The 17,734-nt window shown below is 42.4% G+C and overlaps 1 protein-coding gene across 1 annotated transcript; it reads right to left on the bottom strand.

Annotated features, from left to right (window-relative positions):
- Nucleotides 1-11,170: 11,170 nt before the first annotated feature.
- mafba (MAF bZIP transcription factor Ba) lies at nt 11,171-14,953 on the bottom strand. The gene has a single exon (XM_061735981.1). The coding sequence runs from the start codon at nt 14,496-14,498 to the stop codon at nt 13,254-13,256; it is 1,245 nt and encodes a 414-aa protein (XP_061591965.1). The 5' UTR covers nt 14,499-14,953; the 3' UTR covers nt 11,171-13,253.
- Between the last annotated feature and the right edge of the window lie 2,781 nt (nt 14,954-17,734).

Here is a 17,734-nt window from a genome sequence, read left to right as displayed (position 1 = left end):
CACACAGCACACAGTTTCCATAAAACATGCATTTAAAGGGGGAGAAGATATATAGATACTGGAAAAAGTCTGGTGTTAAGACAACTGAGTCGGAAGATTTCTTGTTTCTTCTCTGCTCACACATTCAACTGAAAAAGACATGTTCGGAAAGGCTTTAATGCTAACTTTCTTTAAAAGGCCTGTAAACATATTAGTAAATTACAGAAACGACAACTATGGCTTGACGCCATTAATTAGACACCAACACAATCTTTTTTGGAAAAAAACTGACTTGATTTTCTGTCATGTCTTGGTTTGGCATGTGTGCAATCAATACAACTGGTAAATGACTCATAGTGATTATATTTTGAATACAGCCACTCTTATGGAGCAAGTAAAAAACAGTTTTAATTATTTAAACCATTTGGCTTTAAGTAGATAAAGGTAGATAAAGCTAATCCTCTTTATACTGAAATCCATGTAAAAATGAGCACATGTCAGTTTGAGAAAAGAATGTTGGTCCACATCCAAACATGTCATGGACTTCACCAGTATTCATCACAGTTAAAGGCATAACGTACCATTTGTTGTTGTAAGTCAATATTTGAGGATAATATTGTGAAATGGTTTATTATAAGCCAAATTGTTAAGCTTTCCGGATCCTAACTAACTAGTTCTGTTCCTGAATTAAAACATTTTTGCAGTTAGGGCTTATCAAGCATTGAGAGAAAAACAACTGTCCAAGTCATCCAACTGAAATAATAACAGTCCTGCTCATTACTGCTTCTGGCGCTTTTTTATTGTTGCACCTTGATAAGGCACACTTTGTTCAAGGTATCAAATACAGTTGGATAACTACTGACATCCTGACCTGCAGTTCCATCCTCTGACCACCTCAGTGTCTGCTCTCTACACTGCTCTCTACATAGTCGTCTCTGTAGAACACCAGCTAGAAATATATCAGTCATATGTACATAGAACTCTTTGTTCTCCAGCTGACGGATAGTTAATATCAATATATATTGTCTTTTGTACCTTTGACAATATATCTGTGTCTGTCCTCTCTCTGTTCATCCTTTCTTTCCCATCTCCCTTTTACTGCTCTACCTGGCTGGCCTTAGGCAGGAAGGTCCTCCCTTATGAGCCTGGTCCTGCTCAAGGTTTCTTCCCTCTTAAAGGGGAATTTTCCCTTGCTACTGTTTGGCTTAAGGTTTTTCTCCCACTAGGATAATTTTTACCTGTCATTGTTAATGTAATAATTGCTGGGGGTCGTGTTCTGGGTCTCTGGAAAGTGCCAAGAGACAACTTGTGTTGCAATACATGCTATATATATAACATTGAATTGAATTGAATTAAATACAACTGGAGCTTGTGCATTATAGCAATGATGCTGGTTGATGCCACCCGACACTTTTCTGATGGTATTCTCAGGGATGTGTAAGGTTTTGCTGCTTTCTAACATTTGAAGACTGTGCCAGCATGTACTGTCAAATGAAAGCATAGACTTCTTGTAACTGGATAGCAGAGAGTGCATTTACATGGACAACAATACTTTGATATCAATATTTGATATTAATCAAGATATCAAATATAAATAAAGATTAAGGCAATATATTCTGAACAAGAAGCTAGCATGTAAACACCCCCTGTATTCTAACTAAGCAGTGAGTCACATTAGGATGTGGCATATTTCAATCATACTGTCATTATTGTAGACTTTGAAAGGCCAAAATTCAAATGTAGAGGTCTGTTGGAGTTTCCGTGCCAATTTGCAGCACCACATGCCTTCAACTACGGCAGCTGTGAAGATTTTATGCACAACAGCAAATGCAAAACAAAAATAAAAAACGCTAAAAATAGTAAGCTGTACTTGAAGCTTTTGCCAAATTGAGAACAAAACACTGACCCATCTTGTTCCAAATTTAGTGATTGGTATACGGTGTCATTATACCAACAAACTTTCTGTTGAGCGTTCTTGCATTCAGTTCTGGAGAAAAGTCTGGAAAAGGTAGTTGTGAGGACTTTTACAAGGCTGCAGGAATTCACAGAGCTGAAATGAAAACTAGCAGACATACAGATTGTAGTTTAGAAGATAGAAGTTTTCATTTTATTGCACTTTTTAAGTTTCAGCTTGAATTTAAAGCCTGAATATGGCTCAATCTTCAGGTTATTTTGGCCCTGGGCCAAGTTGTAAACTGGATTTCTCCATAATGTGTGTTATTAACGAGTTTAAATAAAAAACTCTATCATGTTCTACAAATGATTATGAGATATCAATAGACCAAAACATGTCAGTAGAAGCATTGTTTTTCTTTAAAAACTACTTTCAAGAAAGATATGCATCATTCATGATTATTCAGTATTATGTTAGAAGTGATTAGAACATGCCTAACCCTCTTAGAGATTATTGGATTGAATCCATGCCAGGAAAAGTACCACACACAGGCACGATATTACCAAAATCCCTCAGTTAAGCACTATTCGTGTTGCTTTGTTCCTTACTTTGATTACACCCTTTGCATTAAAATGTGATACAGTTTCATTGCTTTTGTGTCCTTTTTTGTGTTGTTTAATTGGGGGATGGGATGTCAGATGGCCTCTGCCAGGAAAAAGGTTTCCCAGCTTTGCCAAGGTATGCCCTCCTCTGTGTCTTGCGTGGAGTGAGGCTCTAAACTTGCTTGTAAATAGTGAGATAAGTGTGGTTTACCCACAGCTGGGGTGTAAGATACACTCAGTGCCGCCCTGACATGTCTGAGCCAAAGCCCAACAGGGATGTAATTACCTGAGACTGGGTCAGCACTTTATCCTGGGTAAAAAATACCTGCCTACTTATAGAGAGGGAATAGAGAGGGCAACTCCATGCATAGGGAAACCTGTCTACACCCTTTCAATGAAATGCTCCTCTATGTGGGACAATGCTTTGATTGTTTTTCCACAACTCCTTTTGGAGGAGTTATTTAGAAACACTCAATAATCTTTTCACTGGGACTCCCAGACAGAAACATTTCCATCTTCATGTGAAAGGCTACGATAGACTTACCTAAAAGCAGTTTTACACATGTCTAATATTTCGCTCTCTACCTCGAGCCGCAGCCAATGTTGAACCCAGTACCTTTCCATGCTCTCTGTATTCCCCTTCTCCGCCCTTTCACACCACATCTGTCTCTCTGTGTCCTTGACTTGGAGGGTAGCGGGCCAGGCAGACATGCAGAGGACAGCTCTGCACCAGTCAGGAGACAGAGATAGCTTGTGTCAATTAAATGGTATGTGCTTATACCGCAAATCATAGACACATGTTCCCTGCTTCCCTCCCACCCTGTGATTGTTGCCACTCTTCTCTCCCCCACTTAATACAGCATAATCATTCTCATTACCTAATGAGACACTACTGTACACACAAGCCCTCCCTCACTGCCCTTTGCATATGTGCATAAATAACAGCCAAATGCTCATATAAATAGTATAGTCAGTGGAGTAGAGAAACATGTGAGCCTTTACCACACTGTCAACAGAATAGCTCTCAGTGCCACAGCACTGTAAAGCCTCTAATGCCACAGTAATACTATTGTAGTGTGTATTATCAACAGGACAGTGAGCACTGAATTAGGCTGTCAGCTGGGGAGGGGAGAAACCCCTCATTAGCTCCCTTTACTGTATCTACTTCTCCTAATCACTTACAATAACATAATCTCTTTAAAAGTGGTGCAGCTTAAATCCAATCTGCCTAAAACCCTGACACGTGATATAGGTCAATCCCCAATAAAACCAAACTGTGGGGTCCCAAAAACTCACTATGAGCAGGTGTATTGTTTTGTATTGTGTAGAAATCACACAGCGATTATGTTCAACTGAAAGAAACACACGTGGGTTTAATTTTAATTTTAAAGTTTTACAATATCAGGACGTAATAAAAAAAACAAATAATAGGGACCAGATGACATTTTGAAATGTTATCATGTATAAAAAGTCCAAATTAAAAGAGTTTGTTTTATTATTCATCTGACTGTACATCCTTTCCGCATTCATTATCTCCCTCTCCCTTCACTCAGGCAGAACCCATCCTGTCGCCGGCGTGTGCCTCTGATCCCTCTGTAGTTTGTAACCTTTGCAGATCCCGTTTCTATTAAACAGTATAGTAGAGGGCCATTTTGCTCTTTTTTTTATTTCTTGATGTTTTTCCATAGTGTCTTATGCCTGCAAACCACTTACAGATGTTGGCAGCAGGGAGCGTCGTGGCAACTCCAAACGAGGAAATCTAAATAGAGATCAGGCTGTAAAATAAAAAAGAAAGCTCGGACTAAGAGAAAAGAGGATGGAAAGAAAGAAGGAATATTTTGGAATGGGATGTGACTGGTTGAGCGAAAAAGCAGGAAGTACTTAGTTGACATTAGAATAAAAGCAGTAAACACAGACAGAAGAATAATTACTAGTCATCCAAGAACAGCAATATGATTTAATGGTTGCTTTGTAATAATAGTAATAAGAATAAAAATAATATTTCTTATTATTCTTAAACCTGGATTCAAACTCTTGTTTAGGTGTTTGATCCTGCATCTTGTTGTGCTGATACTCCTGCGGACAAAGATGAGATTATAATTAAATTGTTACAAGCCAAAAAAAAACCTACAGCGATGCTGAACAATTTTTTAGTCCTCTAGAATTTGAGACGTTTTGTATCAACAGGGCTTGAAATAACATCATATGTTTACCGTCTACAGTAACAGTAGTTTAAAGTAAAGAAATGAAACAAATGTGGTACAATTACACTCCTGCATGGTAATGTAGTTATTGAGGAAAAGGATCCAGCAAATAGGAAATATTTTATTTTAAGATCAGAGACATATCAAAGGCTATGGAAACTGTATGATGGCATGAATGAAGGAGAAAAAAATATTTTTGATGCTTAATAGTTAGTTTAGGCTCCACTGTTTCAAACTCAGGCAGTAGTCTTGTTGTCCACTTGTAAACCTTGTTGTTCACTATAGGAGCCAGCCATTGCTTTAATGCCTTCTTCATACTTTACATCTACCTAATGATTGTCTTCAAGCTCACCAAATGGTAAACTAATGGCGCTTTTACACTAGTACCTACTCAGCGCGCCTCTACTCGCCACCCCCCCTTTGCGCTTTTCCACTACAGGTGGAGGCGGGTGGAGGTGTGCCGAGTAGATACTTTTTCTGTATCTATTCTGCCGAGGTTCTAAGCGTGCTGAGTCGGCCCTGGATCTGACATCATCACAATACACGCCACCGATTGGTCAGGGGGGCGGGGCTGTCAGACGTTTGAATCAGGAAGCGGGAGTCAGGGCAAGAGCGACTCGCGGCTTCCACATTTTATCCGACAGGCAATGGCAGCGCAAACGTCTGTTTGGTGATCCAACTCTGAGGTGCAGATGTTCATAAACCTGTTGGCAGAGGACAGAATTAAAAAGCGATCTAGACGGGCGATAAGGAACGACCAGATCTACCAGGCGCTTGGTCACTTCTCAGTCGCTCGTGGCTCCCAGCTGACTTTTCAGCAGTGCCGACACAAACAAACAAAAAAAAGCATCGCCGCTTGAAGCTTCTTTCACTCTCAAATTTTCAACTTGATATAGAACACAAGTCAACGACCAAGCAGCACGTATATCATCTCCTCCAGGTTCTACATCTTTAGTGTTGTTGTCTTCTCCGTTTAGATCACACAATCAAATTCGTCACAGCAGCTTCCCTCCAACTCGCCCACTTCTCATCTGAGTGCCTAAAAACAAACAGGGACAAGGCGAGCGGAGGCGAGAGGAACGGAGGCGAGACGAGGCGTGGCGAGTCAAGTTGCGCTGAGTAGGTACTAGTATAAAAGCGCCATAGGAGTAGTGTACAGAAGCTGTGCACAATATCTGGCATGCACTGCGACCTGGGCCCGTCGTCTATGTTGCTGACAGAGTGCGCTAACATCTGCAGCTCATTATGGTTATTTTCTTACTCTTTGAGATAACCTGACCACAATAATACTCTTCAGACATCTTGGCTGTGAATTAGCTTGTCTTCTCCTCTACTCCTACCTGAGCAGTGGGATATGAGGAATTGTTTATGAAATATGTATGGTAAAATTATGCAAGTAGGCTATCTTTTCAACTTGATTAACTTTGCCCGGTCATCCGCGGAGACTCAGCTGTGACGATGCGAGGCTGCGTCATTTCTGATGTCGCTTCCAAAACAACATTTGAAACAGCAGGTCCCGCTGCGAGCTTCTTCTGGAAGCTCCACAGCTCAGCTGTAGCAGATAGGTAACGAGCTATGGCGTAGCACTGGGGCACTACAAGGCTGCTGTCTTTCAATGTCGGCTTGTCGAGGGTCCTGCTCAATAGGACTTCTGCTTTTTCTCATTTTAATTCCAACATTACTTATTTTACAGTTCGTTTCTGTGGAAACATGAAGATTGACTGACAGTTTTGATCATTATGAATGTAAGACAATGTAAGTTGGCATCATTGGTTAGCTTGCACCAAGCCAAGCCACAATAGCTAACTAGTGGCAATCAAACCCGGGTGGGCGTGTCCTAGTTTTCTTCCAGACCTCCTTCTGCCCATTTACAACAAGGTAAAAGAAAAAAAGAGGCTCCCAAACACTCCTCGGAAAAGTAGTGGTTTAATCCAAAAGGGGTTTGTCAAGTTCTTCTTTGATAACAATGTTTTTACTTATTGAACCCTCTGAGATATTCTCCAAATATGTCTCTCTCCATCCCATGGTGATATAAATGGCTAATTGGGTTTGAGTAAAACAGCCAAAAACACATAGAATAAGCCTACTTCAGTCTGCTGGACAGATGTTTAATTACACAAGCATGGTCAGAATTAATTTTTATCTCTAATATATCATTCTCATCTCAAGTTTTTGCAGTTCATTCTTGGCACAGAGCTGATTAAAAATGGGACTGTTAGATCTAAGTTGCACATGTGCGTCTAACATCAAGCATCATCTCATGCTGTGTTGACAGTTTTACACTGGCGGCGAGGATTCATATACTATGGTCACACATGAAGATGTAATTTTGACTCATTTTCTGCAATAAATAAATGACCAAGTATTATATCTTGCTTTATTTCTCAACTTGTTGTAAAAAACAAAACAGGAAATTCCAAAGAATTCATGCACTTTGAAACATCACTGTAAATTTGCTGTTGCAGCCTTTGAGAAGCTGATTATGATTCTCCTCAATGCCCTATACAGTCCCAAACCACACCGTCATATTTGCCTCTCCCCTGGCAGGTTTTTTATATTAAAGAGCATATAGGAGCAGCTGGAAGTTATCAGTGCCTATTGGAAAACAGTTTTGCTGGACGGAAAGTCAGCTGATGTGCGGCAGTAGTTCCATGTTACCTCTCTCCACCTGTTTTACAGGAAGAAGTCTTGTTCCATTGGGTCAGAGAGGAAATGTGTTGAAGTGCCACATCCTGCTCCAAGCTCTGCATCGCAGTTCAGTTCGGCTGAGGCTTATTATGTCCAGACACCTCTTAGGGAGAAAAGGCACAGAGAGAGGAAGAGAGAAGTGTATTTGTAGTTGTGCCACTCCCAAAGCAGTGATTGTCAAAATTAGTGTCCTGCCTTTCTCATCTCTTCTCTGTTTCCCTCTTCTTCCTCTCTCCCCCCTGCACTTTATTTATTAATGGATTCATTCAATTATTTACCTCACATCTTTGAGAAACAACAGGCTAGAGCACAATACTAAGGTGGAAATGATACAGCACACATGCACAAGGTGTTCAGCAGAGGTAGTGGATTTCTGCTGGAAACAAAGTTATAATCCCTGTCTTTAAACTGACGCCAAAAAGGTGGCTTATCTATTTTTTTGCGCATTTTGTAACTATGTTTGCATTGCTGACATTTTAAACACAATCATTCTGTGTAAGTAAATGATCTAAAAGCTTTACCTCTGTTATGCAGTAGAATCCTCTTAACCATGCATAACCTGCAAAAAAAAAACAGTCTGTTCACCTTTAAAACCGACTCCAGCGGCCCATTTGTAGTAGAAGTTGATGTCAAACATATCACCGACCGTGCTGCTGCGTCTTCTCTAATCTTCTCCCTCTGCTGTTATCCCCACAGTGACCAGACATGGATCAATCCGACCCGGAATTGGGTTTCATGTCCCGGAAGCATTGAAGTACACATGGGTCACTTTCATCGACTCTCTGCGGCCATGGTCGTAGGCATCCATCATACACACCACTGACCGGTTGTGACCATGAAGGTGTAATTTCATCACAAATACGGGCTGTGGTGGATAAGGTCAGTGGAAAAAAGCAGCTGTTCCTCCTCTGCAACCTGGTGGAAGTGGAGCCTTTCGGAAATATGCCCTCTTTTTTAAGTAAGTGCATTACATTTTTATAAATATATTTCATTGTTAATTTGTGTACAATTTTCTGCTTGTCACATGGGGAAATATATTCGTAGCTTTGTAAAAGTCCCCAAATATCCACATGTACCTGCTGACGTTTGGGAGTTGTTTGTTGTCGGGCTGATGTCATTATTTTTGTTATCTAAGAATGTGTTTTTGGATTTCTGCATGTGGGTTGTAACAGACCGAAGATGAATAACAGATGTTGTCACAATCTGAACTTTCCAGGCTTGGCCAGCATCAGAAAAGGATTGAAGGAGAGAAGATGAGCAGATGGAGAGAAGGAGAGGATGAGGAGAAAACACGTAAACACGGATTGCCATCAACTCATATCTGGTGGATTGAAAACTACAGAATTCACTCTGCTTCTTGATAATCAATAATCACAATCATGCAGAAAAAGAGTGACTGTAACAACAAAAATGTATTCATCATCTATTCTCTTTGTTTAGGTGTCTATAGATAAATAGTAACTAATTCACAATACACACCAGTAAGGGTGTGTGTGTGTGTGTGTGTGTGTGTGTGCCCGTGTGTGTGTGTGTGTGTGTGTGTGTGTGTGTGCGTGTGTGTGCGTGTGTGTGTGTGTGTGTGTGTGTGTGTGTGTGTGTGTGTGTGTGTGTGTGTGTGTGTGTGTGTGTGTGTGTGTGTGTTTCCTTTGAGAATAGTCTGTTTTAATTCCTCAGGAAATTTTGGATTTAGAGTAGACTTAGAGTAATCACTTTCATTGGAAGACAATGGACTTCTGGTGTGTCTGTATGAGTGTATCTTAAATGAAATTTCATTAAAGTGTAATTAAATCAACATGGTAATGCGTGCAGCGCTCAGACAGGCTTATGGTGACTATAACAGCAGCACAGGATTCTAGTAACGGAGAAAATAAGGTCAAATTAGTGGAAAAAAAGATCCTATCATATTATCTGAAATTACTCAAAATGCTAATTTGTTTGTGGTTTGTGGGATTTGGTGGTGGAGAGGTTGCAGAGGTGTGTGCCCTTGAGAAGTCTTAAAACACTTGCAGCAGGTCTGAAGCAAAGGTTTAAACATGTTGTGGGGTCCATGAGATGAACAGAAACAAGCCAGCTTTGAGGCTGCGGTCCTCGGGCTCTCTGATAGAAGCAGAAGGTGGAGGCTGGCAGAAGAGGCTGAATGCAGATAGGATCTCGGCTGGAGGCGTGAACGTGTGATTGGAGACTAAAATCATTACAGTACGCCTGGTCACTGTGTCCTTGGCTCTTCCGCTGAGCTGAGGCTGATGCTGATGCTTTCTTATCCTTTCACACACTGCCTTTTTCTGTCCCTACTTTTTAACCTTTTTCCTTTGCAAAGGTGCTGCACATTGCCGCCTTATGAATAAAAACACTCTTTTCATGCTGAAACATCTGTTTCTGAAAGAATCTGACAATAACTTTCTCAGATGCAATTTTATGAGTATGAAGCTCACAGCTCCACGGTGATTCTGTCCTAATGCAACAAAACAGTGTACTACTTTGCTTATTTGTGGTAAATATATGAGGTTTTGCCTCCTTGACTTCTTTTTTAAAACATTCTTTCACTTTTCATAGATTTTGAGAAGATTTTAACATCTGTAAAAAGATTATTGAGATTTTTTTTTAATGCGCATCCAGCTGAGTTTGTGAAGCTGTGGAGTCACATACACGATTCGACAACCCCCAGCGTCGCAGCATGTGTATCTGGCTCTATGCAGGATCTTCAGCATTAAAATATGAAGACAAAGGGGACAAGGATCACCCAAAACACATGTAATTTGTCATTTTGGGTTACTACTATGCCCCAGACCCCTGTCTCCTGCTTCACCCCAGCTGCACTCCTGCCCTGAGGCTGCAGTAGCAGTCCAGAGAGGAGGGAGGCAGAATGTAAACTAGACTCGCCTTGCTTTGGCCTCATTGGTTGACTCTTCGCTTAGTGGTTTTGTCCTTGAGAATGTGCAGACATGGGGCAGATAATGTTCTGACACCAGAAACTCTAGACCAAGTCCAGATCAACACTTGGGCTTCTCCCTTCTCCTGTACAATCAGGACATTTTTGATGAACGACTGATGTGAGTTGATATTTGTCAGAAATCCCCAATGTGTTTTCATACAGAAGTATTTATATATGTTCCAAGGAAATTAACAATACGTTTATATTTTGCAGGTATGATTTCATCCTGAAAAGGCGACGCATGTCACGCACCTGCAAGCGCGCAGAGGTCTAGCTCAGCGCATTGACAGGATCTGACTGTTTTTTTTTTCTTTTCTAAAGTGTAACAGAGAGGTGGATTTCGCCTCTGAGTGTATTCAAAGCCACGCGCAGCAAAATCTAAAATGTTTTTTTTCTTCTTTTTTCTACCACTTAATGTAAATCTGAGGTTTTCATCTCTTCTCCGGTGTGTTGCAAGGTCAAAGATCTCCTTTTACCGCGCGCTCCGGTGACGCTGGGGTTTCTGCACAAGTCAGCATGGCAGCAGAGCAGCATGGAGAGGAATCTCCCTGCAGCGGCAGATAACCTGCCAGACCCGGTGATCTAATCACTGCAGGCCAGCAGGCTGCCAGCCAAAGTTCCCACATTTTTAGCGCTGAAAATAAAAGGCCGAGGAGAAATGAAACGCAAACAATTTGCAAGTCGTCGCAAATGATCTCGTAAAAGTTCCTTCTGTTTTGTGGATTCAGTAAAACGGCCTTTTCTTTGCATTGTTTACTCTCACGTGTAACAATAATAAATCACTGCTCATTTTCTGTTAATATCACACATCCTATCAGTGATTCAGTCGCCTATCACATATCTTTTCTTTCAGAAAAAAATGAAAGGTCTGAGGGGTCATTTATGCCATTTCAATGACTTTAATAAGCAAAATAGGAAACAATTTTATTTTTTTCCAAAAACAACAACAAAAAGACAAAAACAGAAACCAGCCTGAATGGAACAGTTCAAATTTAAGTGTTATTCATATAAACAGGATTGAAAATTGATCCCCATCATCGTTAAGTATTACATGGAATTTGAGAAAAACAAAACAACAACCCGCTGCTGCAGTTTCACTTCGATTTCAACACAGTTGAATCAACAAACCGAACGATTGTTAAATGCATGACTTTTCAACGACAGTTTCAATGCAAGCACCATGCTTAATCGATATGATCTGACACTTTAATTTAAATCATTAAAAATAAAAACTTTAACTATTATGCATCTGGCCAGCAGAACCAGAATCATCAAATAATAATAAAACAGACAAAAAAAGTATTACATAACATAAACATGGTTTTCATTTTGAAATTTTGCGCAACCTGAATCCCCTTTTTTACTGACCGGCAGAAAAAAAATCAGGAAAACATAGAGCATTAGTTGAACTTTCTATCAAAACACGTATCTTATATCTGAATATTGATTCTGCATGAAAACCTCCGGTAAATAGATTGATGCTGTTTCTAAGAGTTCTCAAAATATAAATGATTCATATAGGCCCAGAGAAAATGGCTTTCAGGCGAGTGCCAATCGGAATGAGAGATAAGGGCTTTCATTTAGGTCAAATGCGTGGTGTTTGTGTAAATATTGATAAAACAAAGTCGGCCAATGCTTTTCTGAAGTTGTTGAAATTAATTAAAACAGAGGAAAAAAGTATTAAATTACATTGTATGTTTATGTAATTTTGTCTTGTTGCGCTCGAGCCAGTAATCTTGTGGCCACATCTGCATCTTCTCGGCCTCCAAATATCAGCCTTAAACTTTATGCACGGGCCTTTTTTGAATATTTTTACACATGCATATCATAGTATGTCTTCCTGGAGGGAGGCTTGCACAAAAATCAAAATGAAAACTTTCAAATCATCATCCAAAAGTGCACTTGACACGCAGTCTGTTGTATTAAAATGCAACTTTAAAAAAAATAATAAAAAATGCACTCTTCTTTCAATCAAGACTCCTCACTAATGATAAAAAAATTGTTACAAACAATAACTGAAATAAAAACAGACACAAAGAAAGAAGTTCAAACCAGCCTCCTGAATCTTGTGCAGTTTTGCTGTTGCATAATATTTACAAGCCAAAAGAGACCCACATCGTATGATACTGCACCGGCAGTCCTGCTGTTCTGTCCCCGCACCCTCCCTCCCCCCCAAAAAAACTATGGAGAAACGCAGATCAACAACATGCTCTTAATATACACGAGAGGATGAAAGTACAAAATAGAAATTATTACCGTACATGTCCAGCATGCAGGATTAATATTTAATGCAGATTTTTTTGTCTCAATATATATTCGAATATAACCAAGCAGGCAATAAATCAATGAGATGTTGCATAAAATGTTCCCCTCATGTGACGGGTTAGTAGACTGAAGGTAAATTTGCATAAAGTGGGGTCCCGTTTGTGTAGATTCTTCCTCAGACTGCAGGGCCCACTTGTCGAAAGTGAGTCTTTATATTTGCAGACTGTGAAACCAGGCCTGCTTGTTTCTTAACAATGTCATGATTCTGAAGTTCAAAATTATAAAACAACTGCCCGAACACCATCCCACACTACATACAGATTATTTAAAAAGCTGTAGCCTGAGAGGAGAACAGGATTCGTGAGCCGATCCCCCTCTTTGAAGAAGAAGAAGAAAAAAAGTCTCTTCACTACAAGCAACTAATCTAGAAGGACGCTGCAACTGTTCGGACACTCTTACGTTGCTCGTTGTATCTCAGTTGACACGTGGATGGGGGAGATAATTATATATGAGAATAATATTTGATGGATTATTCTTCTAATATGAATATAATTGTTATTGTTATAGTCAAACATATGGGAGCTGTGGATTATTATCGCTTTGTTCATCAGCGAACTCAGTCACTTGTGTAAAAGGGAAGGTGGAAGGGGTATAGAGTTTGTTGTTCACGAGAAAAAGGCTGCAACAACTCACATGAAAAACTCTGGAGATGAGGGGCTGTCGCTGGTGGAGCCGGCCTCGCGGAAGCCGCTGCTGCTGGCCCCCGAGCCCGTCAGCTTCTCGCACTTGAGTTTGTAGGCGTCCCTCTCCCTCGCCAGCCGGCTGATCTCCGCCTTCAGCTGCTCCACCTGGTTCATCAGCTGCGTCTTCTCGTTCTCCAGCACGTGCTTCTGCTGCACGCGCTTGAACCTGCAGGACTGCGCGTAGCCGCGGTTCTTCAGGGTCCTCCTCTTCTGCTTCAGGCGGATCACCTCGTCCTTGGTGAACCCGCGCAGGTGTCTGTTGAGTTCCCGCACGGACATGGACACCAGCTGGTCGTCGGAGAAGCGGTCCTCCACGTTGCCCCCGGAGCCGCCGTGGTGGTGCGTCTGGCTCAGGTGGTGCGGGTGGTGATGGTGATGGTGGCGGTGGTGGTGGTGATGCAGCTGCTGATGGGACTCTGGGGACACCGGGGATGGGCTTTCGGGGTCCTGGTTGTTGTGGTGGTGGTGGTGCTGGCCGTGCGGGTGGTTGTGTCCTCCACCGGACAGCTCCTCGGGGTGGTGCTGGATGCCCCCTGCGTACGGGTGATGGTGCTGCTGGTGGTGCTGGTGGTGCTGCGGGCCTCTGTAGCCCTCGAACCCCCCCTGCTGCTGCTGCTGCTGCTGCAGCTGCTGCTGGACGTGCGGAGGAGGAGGGTGTCCGTGCGCCGTGGCTCCGATCAGGGCCTCCACCGCGTCCTCAGGGGTCAGGTTGAGCGTCTGCGGGTCCAGCTGCTGGTGGTAGCCGCTGTTGTTGGGCATCCAGTACAGCTCCTCCAGGTGGTGTTTCTGCTCCGTGGGGCTGAAGCTGGGCGAGGAGGGCACCGAGCTGCAGGGCGTGCTGATGGGAGTGGAGGACACGGAGCCCTGAGGCTGCAGACGGTTACACTGGCGCACCCCGTTGCGATCCAGCCCCGCCAGGCCTTCCTTCTTCACGTCAAACTTCATCAGGTCGAAATCGTTGACATATTCCAGAGCCAGAGGGCTGCTGGGCAGCTCCGGGCCCCCCATGCTCAGCTCTGTGCTCATGCTGCTGCTGCTGCTGCTGCCGGCGCGGCTCTTCTGCAGACTCGCGAAGGTGCTGGCGAGCGACGCAAAAACTGACTTATTTATCAGAGTCTCTTCTTTCCTTTCTTGTTTCATGCAGTAGTTCTTTTGACTCCTCCAGCGCTCTGCGCCGACTTGTTGTAGCATGTAATGCCGTGTGTTTCGTGGAGGGGGGAAAAAAAAAGAAAGGGGAAAAAAAAAGTTGCGGAGGAAAACTTTTAGGATAAAGCTCTGCACACGGTCTGCGTCATAGAGCCTACTTCTGCTGGGAAATCTGGCAGCGACCAGGCAAGAGGTAGAAAGCAGTTCGCTTCAGTACAAAAGTAAAAAAAAAAGCTCAGTCCTTTTCAGCAGAAGTGTCTTTAAAAAAATCAACATAAATAATAAAGTAGCAGAAATACCACGTTTGCTCGCTGAAACGGGGCACCAGTCCACGTTGCAATTTTCTTGTTTGGTAAGTCCCTTTTTCTCCAGGAAAAATGAAATGATCAAATGAGCAGAGTTACATATGGCGTCTGAGTTTCTGTGAGAAGCAGCTCTTCCAGCTCTGCACCGCAGAGATTCAAAGGCTCGCCTCTCTCAGTGTTTCCGCGCTCTGACATCCAGCAGACTGCGCTCGGAGCAGCCGCGGCTTTATGCTTACAGCGCGCTGTGACGTCGCGCTGGAAGGCTGGATCCGTGGCTGCGAGCGCTCCAATGGGAGCAGGACCTGCGCTCAAACAGAGGAAGAGAAGGAGGAGGAGAAGAACAGAAGAGAGGAGGGCGCAGTCTTGACAGCCACAGACAGTCAGCTGACCAACTTCTCTAAAAACGGAAGGTGGGAGGAAAGTGGGAGAGAAATTCCTTCTCTTTCATATAGAGTCAGTGCGCCTCTCCGGTGCAACGCGCCGCTCCAGGTCTGCACTCGTGACTGTTTCCCCCTTCAGTGCAAAGGAGTCAATAAAATGCCTCTCATAGCATATTCATGGCATAACAGTCAAGGCAAATAAACGTGCAGGTAAACGGAAGTGTTGTGCATTTAGGCAAAGGTCGTTGCTCCAGCTGTTTCCAAATGAACCTTGACTCGGATCACTAACCACAAATGCAAATCCCAGAGACATAACTCAATCATAACTCCATTTTACAACATTTCTTCATGCCTTAGTGCTTCATCTTTGTTTTTTGTGGAAAACAAACGTGTTTACCTTGTCTTCACAAATGACCAGAAGTATTTAAACATTTTGTTGTTGTTTTTTTATTAGATGTATTTCCCTCCGATTTTCACAAAGTAACCATGCAGCAGAGTTTTATTTCTCCTCAAATGAAGGTCGAGACATATGGTGATATTGTAACACACTGGTTATCAGTTTTGGGGGGAATAATCCTGACGTTCTTGATATCCTGATAAATGTTCTTGTTGATCTTGTGAATGTTGCAGTCCCTAATACTTGGCTCGCAGTCACATGTAGACTGTGTTTTACAGAGCATTTCTCCACATGGCTACTTAAGAACCAAATTACAATTTTGCAAAACAGACTATCCACCACGCTACAGCCGGTGTTGGTTATTTTTCTAAAACGGGCTATTTTTCAGAGGCTGCTATTGATCTCAGATTCCCACTTCTGACTCTTGGCTCGGACCGTTTACTTCACATGGGCCAGCATGAAACAAGAGATTCAGTAAAACAGGCTCAAGGCTGCCCCTGCGTGGGCAACACACGCACCCGCGAAGCCTGGAAGATGCTGCTGCTGCTGCTGCTGCTGCTGCTGATGATGATGATGACTGCTGATGGAGATTACCTTTACTTTTTGTTCCTGGAATTTCATCTCCGCGTTGTTTGCTCATTTTAAATGCCACGCTCACTCTATAATTAATCTCAGTCACCTGAAACTCACGCAAAGCGGCAACACATGTTCATTCATGCCACTTTTACTGTCTAACAGGTAGTTAGATTTCCCCATGGTTCACGCGCGCAATTTATCTTATATCTATTTAGATTGTCCACAAAATCACAACAAAAATAACAGGATATAGCCGACTTTTACCAAAATTCGGCCTTTCCCCAAAACAGAAGAAACTGTCCTTATATGAGCCAAAATGCACGGTCGATTGGGTTACATTTTCGCTTCCTAGACATATTTGGCTGAGAGCAGCCGCGACCAGAGGGTATTGATGAGGCTAGACGCAGGGAGAGGCTGCCAAACATGAGGTCTGATGATGAAGAACAGACTGGTTTCGTTAAAATTCGGTCTGAGCGTTGGAACACTGCGAGCACGGAATCCATTCACCAAGTCACAAAACCCTGTTATGGTTTACTTTATGATTCTGTAATAGTAGTTACAATGTGCGTAAAAGTCCGACTGAAACTGATGAACACAGATGTGTGGATTGGAGGGGGAAAAAAGATCTTACATCTCAAAATTAAAGGGATAAAAAAATATTACGCATCTGTTTAAAAGATACAGCTTTTGAACAATAAGTCTGAAAATAATTATTATGATTATGATTATGATTATTATTATTATTATTATTATTATTATTATTATTATTATTATTTTAATAAGTTTATTACTTTTTGTGGAAAGTAATTTTTGTATTTCGGTTGGATTGATTCAAAATAAATTAAAGTGTATAGTTACCCTATCTATAAAGGCAAAGACTACATATTCCGGATGACAGATTTAGCTTTTTCAGACCATAATAAACTATCCTCAACTATTCTAACGTCTACAAGTCGTCATGTCACTGTACCGCCAGCCTCAAATACATTTAGTCTTTCTTTCTTACGGCACTGCAATAAAAACACACAGGTAGAATTAGAAGTCATCACCATCCTCCGTTAATTCCCTGCACCTGCAGGTGAGCTCTCCTCAGCTATCAGCTCCAAACTTCACAAACCATCTGAGCCATCATTCGTGTCGTGCCGAGCCGCGGCAGAACTGAAACTTCCTCCCAGAGAGCAGGACCCGGCGGCAGCCCCCCATTACATCCTAATGCTCTCTAATATAACCCGAGTCCAGCAGTCTGATAGACGCAGGCAGGCCTGCCGGCGGCTCTCTGCCCCCCTCCTCGGTAATCACGAGCTGTAATGGAGAGACGAGATGTAAAAAAGCGTCCATGTCAGCAGCATATCGGTGGTTAATGATCTATTAAGTGATCCGTGTGCTTATGGACAGCGAAAAAAAAGTGTTGATGCTTGCTTATTCGCCTCTAATGAGAGTCCCATCCTACGGATTTTAGGAATGAATAACAGAAATAAAATCACCTTTTAAAATGTTACCTTAAACAGTTGCCGCATGGAGGCTGGAGAGGCTGCAGAGCTTCCCCCGGCTCACATCTCACACCTGCAACGGGCCCGCTGTGTCACTCAGGAGGCCCGGGCTCTGCCTACATGCAGGACGAGG

The sequence above is a fragment of the Cololabis saira genome, chromosome 12 (genome assembly GCF_033807715.1).
Source record: "Cololabis saira isolate AMF1-May2022 chromosome 12, fColSai1.1, whole genome shotgun sequence".
Taxonomy (NCBI): domain Eukaryota; kingdom Metazoa; phylum Chordata; class Actinopteri; order Beloniformes; family Belonidae; genus Cololabis; species Cololabis saira.
This window is presented reverse-complemented; position numbering and strand designations above follow the sequence as displayed.